Consider the following 18,584-nt stretch of genomic DNA (forward strand, 5'->3'; position numbering starts at 1 on the left):
TACAAAAGCCTAGCTCTTCCTTTTAAATATTTATAAGTCACCCCTATAAAGGCCTTATTGGCCAAAGGCAGGGTGCATGGTATTTAAAAATAGGACATGTACAAGTTCAATGTACATACTCTTACTGTGAAAATGCCCTCAAAGTTATTTTCACTGTAGCAGTCTTGGCTGTCCTATATACAAACACTAGGATGCAACTTTATATACTAATTCTGTATCTCAGGAATGGGACTAGCTAAGGAATTATTTTTAACAGTTGTTTAAAATGCAATTCAATGGTGAAGTCGAATTTCGTCTAAATATTAGGTAAAGGTAATTTTCAAAAAAGTTACCTTTGCCCTACCTGAAGCACCTGGAAGCTAAACCCGCATTTTGCTCTAACACTTTGGCCAGGCAGTAATTGTCATATAAATAGATGTGAATGAGATGTGAACTTGGTCCAAGAAACAAAACAATAGGCCGACCTGAAAGGGCAGAGATGGCCCCTTTGGCTGGAAGGATCCTTTTTTGACATTAAAGAGTCAAATCCTGCATAATTGTCATTGTCATATGCTGCTTGACAAGTCTGCTGAGACTTTTCATATGACACTTGAGTCTAACTTCAAAGTAGTCTCCAATGTCACTGGGAAATGTTAGCTGACACCTGGACAGGGCACTTCTGTTGCCTTCTCAGCCAGTCAGGCGCCAATCACCACAAGCCTTTTTTGACATTACAGTGTCACATCCTGTTTGCTAGGTTTACAAGTTTTACATATAACAATTGGGGGTGCACTTCAAAGTTTAGAATAATAGAGAATGTGCAACTGTGTACAACAAGACCAAAACTATCAAAATCCAATACCTACAACTCGAGATATGAATGCTTTAAAGTCACTAGTGCTAAAAAGTTACTTGAAGTCACACTAGACTGGGGTAAATCCAAAGTTCATGCCAACCATGATAGAACCTATGCAGTTCCCGCTGGAAAGTACCTTGGATGCAGCAAGCATAGGTGTTGAAGACTCCATGTTTTGGACCTGATTCACACAGTCGGGTAGATGCATCATCATCAAGCCCAACCTTTGGGTCCCCCGTCAAACCGATTTTGATGCGGGTGATGTGTTGTCGTCAAACCACACAGTGATGTTCTCGAATCGGCACTGTGTCATCATCAAACCTCACAGTCGGGTCCCATGTCGTTGTTGAATCAGCACTTTGTCAGTGTCGAAGGGCACTGTGGTGATAGCAGGCTGTGCAACGGCCTTGGTGGGTTGATTTTTCAAGACAAACAGCTGCAGAGTACTCTCTCAAGGTAAAGGACTGGAATGGCACCTCGTGGCAGGGCAGGCAGGCCTCACAATGGCAGAGTCCAGCAGCCGAAATGGGGTTGAGGGGAGTCTTTGATGGCCCTGAGACTTCCAGAACAGAAGGCAAGCCAGCAAGCCCTTGAAGTCACTTGTTTCTGCAGAGAATGCAGAGAGCAAAGTCCAGTCCTTCTTACTCCCAGGCAAGAGGCAGCAGGCCAACACAGCAAATCAGTTGAGCACAGTGGCAGTTCCTCCTGGCACCACAACCGTCCTTATTCCTGAGAGAATGTCCTCAGATCAGAAGTATACTGATTTGGTGGGGCTTGGGGTCCACTACTTATACCCACTCGAGCCTTTGAAGTGGGGGGTATCAAAGAGAGGATTTTGAAGTGTGAAAGGTCCCTGCCCTTCATTCCCTGGCTACAGACACTCGTCAGGGCGTTATGGAGCTATTTGTGTGAAGACAGGCACAGTCTTAATCTAGTGTAAGTGTCAGCTCCCCCTTCCCATCAGGGCCAGGAAGGCTTATTGGCCTGGTAATGGGCCATCAGGATGCAAATGTCATACCCCAGCTCCCTTTGTGTGTAACTGTTTAGAGGAGATGCACAAAGTCCAGCTGACACCCACACCTGGCATGTATTCAGAGGCAGGCAGATGCACAGAATGGTTAAAGTAAGAAAATTGTAACTCTCTGAAAGTGGCATTTTAAGTCTTACAGTTTTAAATCAGACTTCACTACGAGTTGTGTTTTTAAATGGTGAGTCCAGAGACACTAAACTCCAAAGCTCTATCTTTTCCCAATTCGAAGTTGCAGTTGAAGGCTGCTTCAAGGTAACCCCATTGTTAAACGATGGGAGGGATAAGCATTGCAGTAGTGAAAAACAAATGTAATCGTTTTTCACTACTAGGGCACGTTAAACTTAAAAGTACATGTCCAACCCTTTAAATACACTGCACCCTGCCCTTAGGGGTAACTAGGGCCCACATCAGAGGTGACATATGTAATAAAAAGGGTGGATTGAGCCTAGAAAATTGGTTTGCTTGGCAGTTTAAAACTGCACATGCAGGCTCCGCAGTGGCAGATCATGGCAGTTTACCAGGCCACATTTTACAAATAGCTCACAGGCAGATATGAATATCCATTGCATGCAATGACACACTCTATAGACATATTTTCATGAATCTTGGAGATGACTCTGTTAGAATCAACTAACTCTTTGCACTCCTGAGAACACTGGAATGAGCAGTCCTGGCATTTTTAATTTCTCTCCCTGCATAGCAAATATGGGACCATCTGCAAGTACTAGGGAAGCTTTGGAGAACTGGTGACCCATCACTCTAGTGGGACTGATATGGCATCCCCAGAGAAGTTCACTTGCTATCCCTGGTATCCTTTAGCTTTCCTAGCGCATTTTAATATGTACTGTCCTATCTCTCCGGATTCCTCATTGATCAATATACGATTACATGCATACTATCTTATTCATGCTAAGATGCATTATTCTGGACCATGAGTAACAGAATCTTCATATTTTTGCTGCAGTATAACAGCATTTTTGGCAGAAGAAAGGCAAGATAAGATGTGCATGTGTGTCTTCTCTCTTGAATCTCTTGTGAGAGATACACATGATCTCCTTGTCCACAGCACACACTTTCTGGTGCTTTTGATGTCACGTCAAAGCACCCATGGCTAAGAATCATTCTGCTGAGAAATTCCAGTTTTAAACTTACATCTAGGTGTACAATGGTAGAGGTTAATTTGTAGCCACGGACTTTTTTGAAGATCAACATACTATGGGCCCGATATGGAGTTTGGCAGATGGGTTTCTCCTTCCTTAGTATCACAAGTTTATTATACCCAAAGGTACTTGTAATATGGCAGACAGGAGATCCGTCACACATATGATGAGGTAACCCATCCACCAAACTCTAAATCACATCCTATATGTGATGATGTCATCAAATATAAAACTAAAAGAAGCCAGAGCTTCTGACTTCTTTCAGCTTAATCAGTAATTGGGGTTACAGCTCAGTTCCAGTTGGATTGGAGAGGTACGTTTAGAAAGTATGGAGTCTCCCAATTCCTTTACTATCTTTCCCTAGTGGATACCTTCTTGGGGATTGTGAAACAAGCACGATCCCCAAGCTGGGGTTCACACCACTAGAACCCCAGGCAAGTTGATCGAGCTGAAGGAGTACCAAGCTTGGCCACTTCCGAGCCCACTGAGGCCCCACTTTTCTCTTCCTGCACTCACCTAAGAGGGATCTTTGGAAGATGTCTATGGTGGGACGGTGTGAAAACCAGACGATTCCAGGGGAAAAACTTAAAAAAGGCTATGAAGGGAAGCCTGCCTGCCTGGCATCAGGCTTTTCTCCAACTCATAACCTAGAAAGTTTTTCTGTTCCCAGAAAACCACAATAATTAAGAAAAAAGAAATGGGGTGAGCGCATGGCTGTCCTGACATTGGGTTGTCCATACCACTCTCAGACCCAGGACAGTCTGTTTGATCCTATGGGGGCATATTGTTTAGTTTCTACCACCAATGGATTGGAAGAAGAAACCCGCTACACACCAGGAATTTAACAAATAGGAACAAAAGAAGTTTGGCAGGGGGCATGGCATCTTAGCATTAGGCTATCCCCTCAATTATGTGCCCAACATGCAATTTCTGCCCACCTCCAGCAGATTTGGGGGTTAATCTCAAACTGCCCATCTGAGGAACAGACGTCCCACTAGACACTGGGAGAGGTGTTTCAAAGGAGTTGGGTGTGTGGCCAGCATTTGTTGGTATTGGGTAATACCACCCCACGCCTAGGCTGAAGACAGACTTTCTGTCCCCTAAGATGACAGAAAGGTCACCAGTCACAAGTGGAAAAATCAACTACAAAAGAGTAGTGTGGGGACTGGTCAATCTTTGTGTCAGGCTGCACACTCCACTCCTGCGGCCTATGACAGTGTTTCTGCTACTTGAGGAGTTCAGAGCCCAAATGCTGCAGCTATACCTCATGGTAAAAGAGAGGAAGATTATGGGCATAGTTTTGAAAAATATGGCCAGTAGAGAGTGGGAAATCACACTAGAATGTCTCCCTTGTGGGGCAGAAAGGCTATCTGCTGCCCAGAGGTGGGTGTTAATGCCACGATGGGCACATGGAATTCACAAATTTCTCTCACTGGAGATGGGGATTGCTGCAATATTCGGGCTCTAGGACAGCGACTACCCAGAGATGCATTCAAACCTTGGGCATTTTTTAATTAGGCATCTCCTGGAATCCAGGGTAGTGTTGTTTGTACAGATTGGCCAACAAATATCAAACTTCCCCTCTCTTTCAGTGGGAGATGGCTGCGACATTTGGGCCTTTGGCCAATCTGGCAAACAGTGAACACCACCATCCCTGGGCATTTCTAAAGCCGTGAGGAACAGGGGATCCAAAGAGGTGTAGCTTGCTTGGATTTTCTGATCAAATCATAGAATTTTGAACCAGAATTCTATGCAAACATCAAAAAGTAAGGGTCAAAAATTATACCTTTCCCAACATTTCTGTGACAGAAATCTTGGGCACATCCATCAAATTTTCCCAGTTTCCCTGTCCCACATGTTAGACCTAAGCACACAATCGGGGTGCCCTTTTATCAGGAGTTGTGAGGAATCACAGCTTGATAGGAATTTGTCAGTCCCTGCAAATTCTGGAACTCAAAAATATTGATGCAGTTGTGATATGTTAACAAAATTTTGATGTTTTCAGGGCATTCTGGGTAAGAAAATGTAGTGCAATATCAACAAGCCACATCACCCTGGACTCCACCAGGATAATAGATTTCATAAGAGTCTGTAGTTCGCATACTTCCTTGTGTGCCAGCTGACCACGTGTGGAAATACTACAGGTACAGCATCCTCAGAATGACTGAAATTCAAGCAAAGATTCACATTGTTTTTGGGGCTTTTTCTGTCTGAGTTTATAGGCCCACACACAAAAGTGGGGCGCCCCTTCTATCTGGAAAAGTGTGGAAATCATGGGTGTTAGGAAATTTGTCACTCCCCAGAGATTACATAACTTTCTCTCACAGAAATGTGAGGTGACTTCCAGGAACCCAGTTTTGAAAAAACATGTCTGGGTTTGGTAGGTTAATGTGGGTGTTGGCCAACTCCAGGCCCAAATACTGCAGATACCCACATTTCAGGAATTAGTGTAATTGAAATAAAAATCTTGATGTTGACATTGTATGTTTTTGGGCCTTTCATTGCTTGTGCTTTGGGCTCATTCACTCATCAGGGTACTCTTTTATTGGGAGAAGTGTGGAAATACCAAGATATTCTTTTCACTCTAAGTTTTTTGGCTCACAAATGTAAGTCTTGTGCACAAAAACATTTTGTAAAACACTGTAAAAATAACCAGATATCGGTAACCAGGCATGCACAAAGTTACTTGAAGTATCTTTATACTCCTAAATCCTGCTGTAGGAAGCTCCACCTCCTGATTTGAGGTAGAGGAGACATGCAAGTCTTTACCTACTTGTAAATCTAAACTCTAAAATATTAAATAGCAACAGACTTTTAAAATTACATCTAGGTGATGTCAAATAGCAAAAAGTGTAGTGATATTCCTAAATACAGTAGTAAGCATATTGGTGAACCATGAATGCTGGAACCACGAAAAACGACTGCATTGTTACCACGAATGCCTCTATCACGAATGCCTTCACAACGATTTTTCGTTGTAAAGGTATTCCTGGTAATTGAATGTGTGGAACAGCATGTGTGGTTCCAGCATGCAACCCCCCACCCTGACCCCTCACCCCTAAAACAATTGTACCCCAAATCCCCACCCCTAAAAACAATTCTACACCTACCCGACTACCCCACCTCTAAAACTTAAACTATCCCGCCCCTAAAACTAGCGCAACCCTCCACCCCCCTAAAAAGTAAAAATACCCCGACCCTCCCACCCCCACCCCTAAAACTACAGTGACCCCCCTCTGAAACCTAAACTACCCTGACTCCACACCCCACCCCTAAAAACTAAAAATACCCCAACCCCCCACCCTGCCCCTAAAACTATCGTTATCCCCACCCCTAAAACCTAAACTACCCCGACCCCCAACCCACCAATAAAACTACCCCTAAAAACGAAAAATACCCTGACCCCCCACCCCCGCACCTTAAACTGCTGAGACTCCTCATCCCCCCTAAAAACTAAACTTCCCTGACCCCCCACCCTACCCTTAAAACTACCCCTAAAATCTCAAAAAACCCGATCCTCCACACCCACCCTGCCCCTAACACTACTGTGACCCCATCCCCCCTAAAACCTAAACTACCCGACCCCCACACCCCGCCGCTAAAAAATAAAAATAACCCAACCCTGACCCCACACCTAAAACAATCATATCCCAACCACCCAGCCCTGCCCCTAAAAAATAATCTACACCTACCCCACTACCCCATTCCTAAAACTTAAACTACCCCGCTGCCCTAAAACTACCTGACCCTCCATCCCCCTAAAAATTAAAAATACCCTGACCCCATCACCCCGCCCCTAAAACTACTGCGACCCACATCCCCCCTAAAACTTAAACTACCTTGACCCCCCACCCTGCCCCTAAAAACTAAAAATACCCGACCCCATCCCACCCCTAAAATCCAAACTACCCCGACTCCACACCCTGCCCGAAAAAACTAAAAATACCACACCTCCCACCCTGCCCCTAAAACTATTGCGACATTCCATCCCCCTAAAACCTAAACTACCTCGACCCCCACCCCTAAAACGACCCGACTCCCCACCCCCCTAAAAACTAAAAATACCCCTACCCCGCCCCTAAAACTACTGTGACCACTAACCCCTTAAAACCAAAACTACCCGACCCCTAACCCCACTCCTAAAACTACTTCTAAAAACTAAAAATACCCCGACCCCCCCACCCCGGCCCCTAAAACTACTGTGATGAAACCTAAACTACCCTGACTCCCCCCCCTGCCCTAAAAAATACTCCGAACCCCCACCCCCACCCGCCCCTAAAACTACTGCAACCCCATCCCTCCTAAAACGTAAACTACCCCAACCCCCACCCGCCCCTAAAAACTAAAAATACCCAACCCCCATCTGAACCCCACCCCTAAAACAACGTACCCCAACCCCCACCCCTTAAAACAATTCTACACCTACCCCACTACCCCAGCCCTAAAACTTAAACTACCCTGCCCCTAAAACTACCCCGTCTTCCCACCGCCTAAAAACTAAAAATACCCGCACCCCGCCCCTAAAACTACAGTGACCCCCCACCCCCTAAAACAAAAAACTACCCGACCCCCAACCCCACCCCTAAAATTACCCCTAAAAAATAAAAATACCCTGGCCCCACCCCTCCCCTAAAACTACTGCAATCCCATCCCCCCTAAAAGCTAAACTACCCTGACCCCCACCCACCCCTAAAAACTAAATTTACCTGCCCCACACCCCTAAAACAATCATACCCCAACCCTCCACCCTACCCCTAAAACAATTCAACACCTACCCCTCTACCCCACCCCTAAAACTACAGAGATCCTCCACCCCCTAACAAACTAAAAATACTCCAACCCCCCCCTCCCCGTCCCTAAAACTACTGGGACCCCCCTACCCCCCTGAAACCTACTCTACCCCTACTCCCCACACCGCTCCTAAAAACTAAAAATACCCTGACCCTCCACTCTGGCCCCTAAAACTACAGTGAGCTCCCACCCCCCTAAAACCCAAATTACCCTGACCCCCACCCCTAAAACTACCTTGACCCCCCACACCCTAAAAACAAAAACTACCCTAACCCCCTTCCCGCCCCTAAAACTACCATGACCCCCGCCAAATAAAACCTAAACTATCCTGACCCTGTCCCTAAAACTACCCTTAAAAACTATTCTGGGACTCTGTCTGTTTGTGGATTCCCTGTCTGGGTCAGTCTGACAGTTGGGATGTTTGCACCTCTCTCTAGACAGTGACACAAAGGGAGCTGGGGTGTATCCTACATATCCTGATGAGCCATCTGTGCTAGGAGGGAGGGGAGGAGTGGTCACTCACATCTGAAAGGGCTGTGCCTGCCCTCACACAATGCAGTCTCCAACCCCCTGGTGTGTGTCTGGGGCCTGGCCTGGGCCAGGCAGGATTTCACAAACAAGAGATACTTTGCTTTGAAGTAAGCCTACTTCAAAGGACAAAATGGGTAAAGAAGGGCACCCAAACTTTAGATCACTTCTGGAAATCAAGAGGAACCTCTGCCTGGAGAAGAGCTGAAGAGCTGAGGTAGAAGAGCTGCCCTGCCTGTGACTGTGCTTTGTGGAGCTATCCTGCAGTTGCTGCTTCTGCCTGTGCAAGAGGACAAAGACTGGACTTTGTGTGCCTTCCTGCTTGTGAAGAACTCTCCAAGGGCTTGTCCTGAGCTTGCCTCCTGTTGTTGAAGTCTCAGGACCTTCAAAGACTTCCCCTGCCAGCACCTGGACTCTCTGCTGAGACTCCTGTGCCCTATCCAGTTCCTGGGGCCTTGACAGGTAAAGCTGGCAAATCAAGCCTAAAATTCCACGCACAGACTGCCGTGCGGGGAAATTTCCAATGCAACATACGAGAGTGGCTAAAGAAACTATGCGCCACCAGCTCTGTGGCTAAAATTGATGCAGTGCTTGCAGCGCGGCTGGGAGATTGACGCACGCGGCTGGAGAAATGACGTGCAGCATTGCTGACAGAGATTGGCATTGTCGCAATCCCCACAGCGCCATTTTGCTATCACTGTGCGGCAGGATTTTCGATGCAAACCTTGCTCTGCATGGAAAAACGATGCAACGACTGCCTGGAACCGAGTGCTGCCCGGATCAATGCAACGCTCCCCTGCGGGATGGAAAAACAACGCACACCGGTCCGACTGGAGAAGGGAAAACACCGCAGGAGCTTGCTTGCGGGTGAGAAATCAACACACTGGACTTTATGTGCCTTCCTGCTTGTGAAGAACACTCCAAGGGCTTATCCTGAGCTTGCCTCCTGTTGTTGAAGTCTCAAGGCCATCAAAGACTTCCCCTGCTAGCACCGGGACTCTCTGCCGGGACTCCTGACCTGCCATGGGGCCTTGACAGGTAAAGCTGGCAGATCAAGCCTGAAAATCCACGCACAGACTGCCGTGCGGGGAAATTTCTGATGCAACATCCGACAGTGGCTAAAGAAATTCCGCGCCGCTGGCTCCGTGGCTAAAACTGATGCAGCGCCTGCAGCGCGGCTGGGAGATCGACGCACGCGGCTGGAGAAATGACGTGCCAGATCGCTGATGGAGGCTGGTATCGTCGCAACCCCCACAGCGCTGTTTTGCTATCACTGTGCGGCAGGATTTTCGATGCAAACCTTGCTCGGTGTGGAAAAACAATGCAACGACTGCCTGGACCTGAGTGCTGCCCGGATCGATGCATCGCTCCCCGGCGGGGAGGAAAAACTATGCACACCGGTCCGACTGGTGAAGGGAAAATGCTGCACGAGCTAGGTTGCGGGTGAGAAACCGACGCACAGCTTACCTTTTTCGACGCACACTTGCCCGTGCGTGTTATTTTAATGCGACCCAAGTACTTTTCAATGCTAACAGTGTTTTATCTGCTTACCAAAGAATTTAAGACTCTCTTTGCTTTTTAATTAAAAACTTGACTTGTGTATGTAGGATTTTTGTTGTTTTGGTCTTGTTTTGTTTAGATAAATATTTTATATTTTTCTAAACCTTTGTTATGTCATTTTGTAGTGTTTTCATTAAGTTACTGTGTGTGTTGGTACAAATACTTTACACCTACCACTCTGAAGTTAAGCCTGCCTGCTCATGCCAAGCTACCAAGGGGGTGAGTGGGGGTTAGCTGAGGGTGATTCTCTTTTACCCTGACTAGAGTGAGGGTCCTTGCTTGGACAGGGGGTAACCTGACTGCCAACCAAAGACCCAATTTCTAACACTGGCACAGGCATAATGTAGCACTGATGGTTACAAAGTGGCACAATCCATGCATTGCACTACTTTGTAAATTTGGTGCAGCAATTATTTCCTCGTTTGCCCGCATTAGCATGAAAAAAATGAAGCTAATGTAGCTCAAGGAGGCACTAGGGGCTCTTAAATCTGCCCCAGAATGTCTGAAGTGTGAGGGAGGAGGCGAGAGCTGACGGTTGGAGACTCTGAGATGATGTGGTAAAGACAGCACGGTTGTACCTGTTTGCACCTTGTGCTAATAAACTTGTTTTGCACCCAAAATGGCATAAAGTATTAATCTTAACAATCATGTGGAAAGCTTTAGTGGTTTGGTAATTTCATTTGTTATTTTTTTTGGTTTATTTTGTAGTTATGTATATAACTTGGACATGACCTGGTAGGACTCCAGAAGCTTTACAAGCTCAGTGAAGAAAATATACTGTACTTCAGAGAGATGCAAATAATGACTGTTATGATATGCAAGAAATGGAAACATAATATTGAAGACTAAAGGGCATATTTACAAGTAAGTGGCACATCGATCCCAATGTGCCACTTTTCTTGTGTCACCCCTGCCCCACCTAACAACGCCATGGTTGCACCAAATTTACAATATGGCGTACCATGGCAGTTGTTAGGACAATAGCATCATAAAAGTTTACGCTGGTGCAGCAAAGCACAGGGACACCCATTGATTAAAATGGATGTGTCATTTTAACATCTGCTCTGAGCAGGCGCTTTAAAAATTATGGAAAAAATGGCTCAGTCAAATGTTGAAAATATCACAGCACCATTTTTTCGGGCCTCCCTGCGTCAGAATGTCAGAACGTCCGCCTGGCATACATTCTGCCCGAGGGAAGGCATAATGTAGCGCAAGGGTTTACAAAGTGGCACAATGCAAGCATTGTGCCACTTTGTAAATACAGCACGGGAGAAAAGGCTCCTTAACGCCATCTTAGCATGAAAAAAAATGATGCTAATATGGCACAAGGTGGAATTAGGGGCTTGTAAAATATGCCCCTAAATCAGAAATCAGAGAAGAAACATAGAGGTATATCAATAAAAAGTGATATCTAGGAACAAAGGGAAATAACACTGAGCGCAGAACACGGAGAGTAAAAGCACACATGCTGAATAGTGAAAGTAGTCCGATCAAGTAGTAAGAAGATATTCTCCAGAAAGGGGCAGATGACCCTAGCAATCACACGCCATGAGATTCATTCCAAGTCAGCCTTGATGTGGCAGCAAATATAACTAAAGACTAGGGTAGGGAAGATCGAAAAAAACAGTTCTCTTCCATAGGTGAAATTACAAAGGGCATGAAAGGTGTGCTAATGGAGTATTATTCAAGATTTTGGAAGAGATAGCAGTGAAGGATTGATTCACAGTGCCGTTTTAGATCTCACCTGAGTTGGCACATACGCTGCACTTGTAATACATATTGTTTACTTACAGGCAGTTTAGAGCCCGGCCATTGCTCACCATTGATTGAATTCATGTCACTACCGAGTGCCCAGGAACTGTCATAATAAGGGAAGGTTATGACGTGAACATTACTGGCAATGCCACAGCTCTTTTTCAACTTCTCCACCCTCCCTCCGTGTTGTTTGCCTCGCCTCTCTCTTTGTTATCTGTCACCCTGCCAAGAATAAAAAATAATAATTGCCAAAGCCAATAGATCTTGCCTACATGAGAGCTATTGGCTCTGTCAATATAGTTTGTATCCGTGTTGTACAGCAGAAAGGTTAAAAGTCAAAACGCAGGGACTGTGTTAATAAGAATTGGCATCCAGTATAATGTGGATCATCAGTAAGTAACTGAAGATGTTCTCTGTTCTTTTACTGAGATAATAGGAGTGTTAACGTTTGTTTATCACAGTTAACCATACTTTACGTGACTGATATCACTTAAGGTAAAGAAAAATACGAAAAATAACGTATCACATCAATATATCAGTATTATTTTTATAATCTAAAAGTATACATTGCACCAGACCCAAACGGTGCCCTTTCTGGATACACAGGTTATTTTTTATAAATGTAATTTAAAATGTGGCATTTAGGATACTATTGTTAGTAGACAAAGGGGGTGATTCTGATTCTGGCGGGCGGCGGAGGCCGCCCGCCAGAATTCCGCCCTCCATTATACCGCTCCGCGGTCAGAAGACCGCGGAGGGTATTATGAGTTTTTCCCTGGGCTGGCGGGCGGTCTCCAAAAGACCGCCCGCCAGCCCAGGGAAAAACTCCCTTCCCACAAGGATGCCGGCTCGTAATCGAGCCGGCGGAGTGGGAAGGTGCGACGGGTGCAGTGGCACCCGTCGCGTATTTCAGTGTCTGCAAGGCAGACACTGAAATTCTTTGCGGGGCCCTCTTACGGGGGCCCCTGCCGTGCCCATGCCATTGGCATGGGCACGGCAGGGGCCCCCAGGGGCCCCGCGACCCCCCCCTACCGCCATCCTGTTCATGGCGGCTTTCCCGCCATGAACAGGATGGCGGTAGGGGGGGTCAGAATCCCCTCGGCGGCGCAGCGAGCTGCGCCGCCTTGGAGGATTCGAAGGGGCAGTGGAAAACCGGCGAGAGACCGCCGGTTTTCCCGTTCTGACCGCGGCCAAAGCGCCGCGGTCAGAATGACCAAGGGAGCACCGCCGGCCTGTCGGCGGTGCTCCCGCCCCCGTTGACCCTGGCGGTAGAGAACCGCCAGGGTCAGAATCACCCCCAAAATCTATTATACCAGAACAATACTACTGCTAATAATATTCATCATCATTATTATGAGAGAGGTGGATGAACCTACCCCATAGAAAAAAAATCAGAAAATGTGTGTCAGTGGTGTCAACAATGTGTCCTCCTCTATAAGATCCACAGCCAAGATTCAAGTATTGTCAAGGAAGTGGTAAGCAAACTGAGAGACAGGCAGGCACATCTTTTTGATAAAGATTTAAATAATGCCATATCCGAATTGCTTTATATAGTCTACAAAATCTCTTTTCATTACTATGCATTACTAATGATTGTCTTTTTAGAAAAAGATGCTGATTTGAAGACTCAGATCGATAAACTCTGGCGAGAAGTCAATTCCTTGAAAGAAATGCAGGCACTACAGACAGGTAAACATTATGTGGAACTCAATGTCGATTTATTATGTGTGATATCTTTCTACAGAAATTGTTGATTTACTTAGAAACCGCCCAAAGCCAAATACAGCCTAATACAGTCGAATATATATTATTTTAATTACGATGCTTCAAGTGCAATGTAATATTGGTGACGGGACAATGAAAATTAGTGATCCTTCAACTCACCACTGGGTGGGAGCAAACTCCTGTGGGCAGCGAAACACAGATTGCTCCCTCCTGGCGGTGGCATGCAGAAGTCACTGCTCTCACTGGGTGGAAGCAATGCCAGCTCATGTGGTATACAGGAAGTTTGCTGGGGCTGCAGGGACCCTGGGGCTTTCTCTGGAGGCCCCATCGTGCTGCTTGGTGTGTGATAATATCACTGCAACATTTGCAATTAAATTACTGATAAGAAAATTGTGCATGGCAGGTGTGAGTTATACTTACATTAGGGCACTATGTTTTACTAACATGAGAAAACAATAACCAGTGAATTTCAGTGGTTTTGTTAATTTAAAAAGTTATATTGTCTCTGAATTTCTCATTTAACTACAATGATACTTTAACCTGTGTTTTTCAGTGAATTTATATATATTCATATATTTCTATATAGTTGTTGACTCTCTCATCGTCCCAACAGCTGGGATGTCTATCCAGCTCCTTGGGGGAAAGGCAGCATAGCAGTCTGTGTATAATTTAAAACTGTGTGTTATTAGATTTAGATTTAGTTTTTCCCAAAGTGAAGCACATGTCTTTCTGGATGGCAAAAGCATTTAAGTGCCCAGAGTATCCTGCTTTTTTATGCGTATTGTATGTGGGACTCTAAGCCTTGAAGACCTATATTGGGTGCTCTCGTGTCTGACAAAGTTATACCTCTATAATGAGCTCTAATAAGATTTAAATACATGTGTCAGGGACTGCTTTTATTATTAGTTTCAGATTGGCTTGGATGGCATTTTACTTATTCAAATACTGTGCCTGGAGTGGTAGAAGGCTTTTTTTAATTTTCAGCTCAGCATGGGTACTAGTTGCTAACCCTCTGGGTATTTGTAGTTAGCACCTTGTTTCCATAGGAAAAACTTTTTTTAGTTTACTTATAACTTTAGCTCCATTTGACAAATCCTCACAAAACTTTCTAAATAAAAATGTCATCCACCTCATATCCTTCCTGAAACGTTTCAAGGTGATCCATTAAATGGGGGCCGTGAAAAAGGGTGGGAATTCCTAAAACACATTTTCCCCATTGATTTTTTCATTGAAAATTGAACAGCGATAGTGCAAAAATTGCTGAAGAGAATTACACCAAACATTGCGGAAAGCTAGATCTTGATCCAGAAAGTGTGCTTTTTGTAATTAAGTGTAAACCTGTTTAGTAGATCTTGGGATATTAAGGTTTAAAAATACAGATATTTCAGGCTGTGGAGGATCCATGTAGGAGGCAGATCTCAAGATAAGTTTTGATTGACTGTCACCACATCAATAAAGATGAGGCAGCAGCCATTTTAGGACTGAGGGACCGAGTCGCTTGTGCTGGAAACAAATGTGAAAAAAATATAAGGGCGCAAGGTAGAGATACCCTTCCCCTCTAGGCCTGGCGGGACCAGAGGAACTCCTCCTCGCCCCAAAAACTGCACTTTTTTATCAATGCACCATATCCATTGACAAAAATGGAAGTTTCCAACCTTTTACAGAAATCCCAGGCTGGGTGGCCATATCCAAGGTGGGGGTGGCACATTATTATTTTAAGAGGAATGGGCATCTGGCCACTTTTCCTGAGCCTTCGTGATTTAAATGGAAAAGCATTGGGAATACTATGTCAATATCCAGAAGGTGGTATCTTCTCCTGGTTCCAAGGTGCAAGCGTAATCATATTTGTAGCTCTCACACACAAAGTGCTATGTTTAGGACAGGGGGAGGGAGAAAGCTTTTGACACCTCCACAAATGCTCCACATTGCATTCTCGTAAATGCAGTTCATGATAATGTCAGTAACTCAAAATGAAGTGTGCACTATCTGTTATGGCACCTAGTGCTAGTACTTCTGTGTATTCTTGGTGATTGCCTTTTTTTTTCCTTCTGGAACAAGCAGGTCTGTTTAGGTGTGCTTGAAAATGGCTTTTATTTTGTGGTTCCTCTCCTTGCTATATTTAATGTTACATTGGTCCCGAGGTCAATATTATCTTATGGGTTCTTAACTTGGGCAGACTTAGGGAAACTTCAAGACTCATCATATCTTGTACTCTAGTGTTTCCATACTGTAACATTCAATGTGTAAACAGAATTAGCCTAAAGGAACTAACTGTAACAACTTGTGTTAGCCCTAGCATCCTTGCTGTGGTTTCCCCTTTCTTTTTGCCTCTGCTTCCTGTATTTTTGACTGGTGCTGTATTTCGTTTTTTCTGGTTTTTGGTACCCTGAGCACTTTACCACTGCTGAACAGAGTTAAAGTGCAAGTGATCCTTGTGTAAATTGTGATTATGATTGGTTATCCCTGATTGGCATATTTGATGTACTAGTAAAGTGCACTAGTGGTGCCCACAGCCTGTAAATCAAATGCTACTAGTGGGCCTGCAGCACTGATTGTGCCATCCAAATGAGTAGCCCTGTACACCTGTCTCAAACCTGCCACTTCAGTGTCTGTGTGTGCAGTTTTGCACTTCCAATTTGACCCGGCAAGTGTACCGACTTGCCAGGCCCAAACCTTCCCTTTTCCTACATGATAGTCACCCCTAAGGTGGGCCCTGGGTAGCCCCAAGGACAGGGTGCGATGTATTTAAAAGGTAGGACATATATTGTGTTTACATGTCCTGATAGTGAAATACTGCCAAACTTGGTTTTCACTGTTGCAAGGCCTATCTCTCCCACAGGTTAACATTGGGGTTGCCTTTAAATATCTTTTAAATGCAGTTTCCCATTGGGAGCAGATATAGATATGGAGTTTTGGGTCTCTGAACTCACAATTTAAAAATACATCTTTTGGTAAAGTTGTTTTTTAGATTGTCTATTTGAAAATGTCGCTTTTAGAAAGTGGGCATTTTCTTGCTTAACCATTCTGTGCCTTTGCCTGGCAGCTGAATACACATCTGGGTCAGACTGACAGTTGGGCTGTTTGTGAATTCACTCCAGAGAGTGACACAAAGAGAACTGAGGTTTGTCCTGCATTTCCTGATTAGTTTTCTTGGGCTACAGTGGAAGGGAGGAGCTGTCACCTGCACTTGAAAGGGCTGTGCCTGTCCTCTCACAACACAGTCTCCAACCCCCTAGTGTGTTTGGGGCAGGGCATGGAAGAGGCAGTGTTTTGTGCGCTACAAAAACTTTCCTTTGAAGTTTGCCTACTTCAAAGGCAGACATTAGTTTTAGTATTGGACTACTGACCCCACAATTTTGGAACACATTTGCCAAGGAGAAGAGCTGAAGAGCTGTGAGGAGGATCAATGCCCCTTTGCTGCATGTGCTTTGCTGGATTGGCCTGCAGTTGCTGCTTCTGCCTTAGAGAGGACAAAGACTGGACTTTGCAGTTTATCCTGCTTGTGAAGATTCTCCAAGGACGTGGACTGAGCTTGCCTCCTGTTCAGAAGTCTCAGGGACACTAAAGACTTCATCTGCCAGCACCCAGGCTCTCTTGCTGAGACCCAGACCCCCTGACTTGCCAAGTGGTGCCACATACAGTCCCTGGGCCCCTGGAAGGAGAAGCAGGCAGAACCAAAGGGAAAATCCACATACCGCAGCAGAGCAGCAGAAAAATCACAGTGCCTGCATCGCAGCTGAAAAATTGACGCAGCACCAGTGAAATTGATGCATTGCCAGCCTATCTCAGATTCATCGCTGCCGTGCATCCGGATTTCCCATGCATCGTCCCTTGGTGCCAAAATCTTCAACATTACCTCACGAACCTGAGGTTACGTGTCCAATAACCGAGGCATCATTTAAACAGCAGAGAAAGAATCAACACATGTCCTCCCTTGCGAGTAAGGAAATTACACATTGCTTGCTTTTCCAATGCAGGCTTGCGGATGCGGCTTTGCTTTCAATGCATACCAGGTACTTTGTGATAAAACAATGATATCTATGGATTAAGCCTTTATTTACTTTAAAAAATCATATCTTTGCTTGCGTATGTTGGATGTTTGTCATTTTGGTCTTGTTTGATTCTGATAAATATTGGCTATTTTCTAAACTAGTATAGAGTCTTTTTGTAGTGTTTTCACTTTGTTACTGTGTGTGTACAAATACCTTACACATTTCCTCTGAGACAAGCCTTACCGCTTGTGCCAAGCTACCAAGTGGGTGAGCAGGGGTTATCTGAGCTGTGTACCTCCCTTACCCTGACTAGAGTGAGGGTCCCTACTTGGACAGAGTACAAATCGACTGCCAACTAAAGACTACTGTAGGAAGTTGGCTCTGTATGCACTATTTCAAAGTAAGGAATAGTATGCACAGAGTCCAAGGGTTCCCCTTAGAGGTAAGATAGTGGCAAAAAGAGATAATACTAATGCTCTATTTTGTGGTAGTGTGGTCGAGCAGTAGGCTTATCAAAGGAGTAATGTTAAGCATTTGTTGTACATACACACAGGCAATAAATGAGGAACACACACTCAGAGACAAATCCAGGCCAATAGGTTTTGTTATAGAAAAATATCTTTTCTTAGTTTATTTTAAGAACCACAGGTTCAAATTCTACATGTAATATCTCATTTGAAAGGTATTGCAGGTAAGTACTTTAGGAACTTTGAATAATCACAGTAGCATATATACTTTTTACATAAAACACAATAAGCTGTTTTAAAAGTGGACACTGCAATTTTCACAGTTCCTGGGGGAGGTAAAGTATTGTTAGTTCTTGCAGGTAAGTAAACCACCTACGGGGTTCAAATTGGGGTCCAAGGTAGCCCACCGTTGGGGGTTCAGAGCAACCCCAAAGTCACCACACCAGCAGCTCAGGGCCGGTCAGGTGCAGAGTTCAAAGTGGTGCCAAAACGCATAGGCTTCAATGGAGAGAAGGGGGTGCCCTGGTTCCAGTCTGCCAGCAGGTAAGTACCCGCGTCTTCGGAGGGCAGACCAGGGGGGTTTTGTAGGGCACCGGGGGGGACACAAGTCCACACAGAAAGTACACCCTCTGCAGGGGTTTTTCAGCTCAGCAGTCTTCTTCTTCGGTAAGTTGCAGGAATCTGTTTTCCTAGGTTCTGGGGAGCCCCTAAATACTGAATTTAGGGGTGTGTTTAGGTCTG

The 18,584-nt window shown here is 45.1% G+C and overlaps 1 protein-coding gene across 1 annotated transcript in view; it reads left to right on the forward strand.

Moving 5' to 3' along the window:
* CLEC3A (C-type lectin domain family 3 member A) overlaps nt 1–18,584 on the forward strand; it is a 140,212-nt gene that overhangs the window by 7,408 nt on the left and 114,220 nt on the right. Inside the window, exon 2 of the mRNA XM_069216814.1 lies at nt 13,265–13,348. Within this exon, the coding sequence (XP_069072915.1) occupies nt 13,265–13,348 (84 nt within the window). The remainder of the gene's footprint in view (nt 1–13,264; nt 13,349–18,584) is intronic.

The sequence above is a fragment of the Pleurodeles waltl genome, chromosome 12, assembly GCF_031143425.1.
Source record: "Pleurodeles waltl isolate 20211129_DDA chromosome 12, aPleWal1.hap1.20221129, whole genome shotgun sequence".
In the NCBI taxonomy this organism is placed as follows: domain Eukaryota; kingdom Metazoa; phylum Chordata; class Amphibia; order Caudata; family Salamandridae; genus Pleurodeles; species Pleurodeles waltl.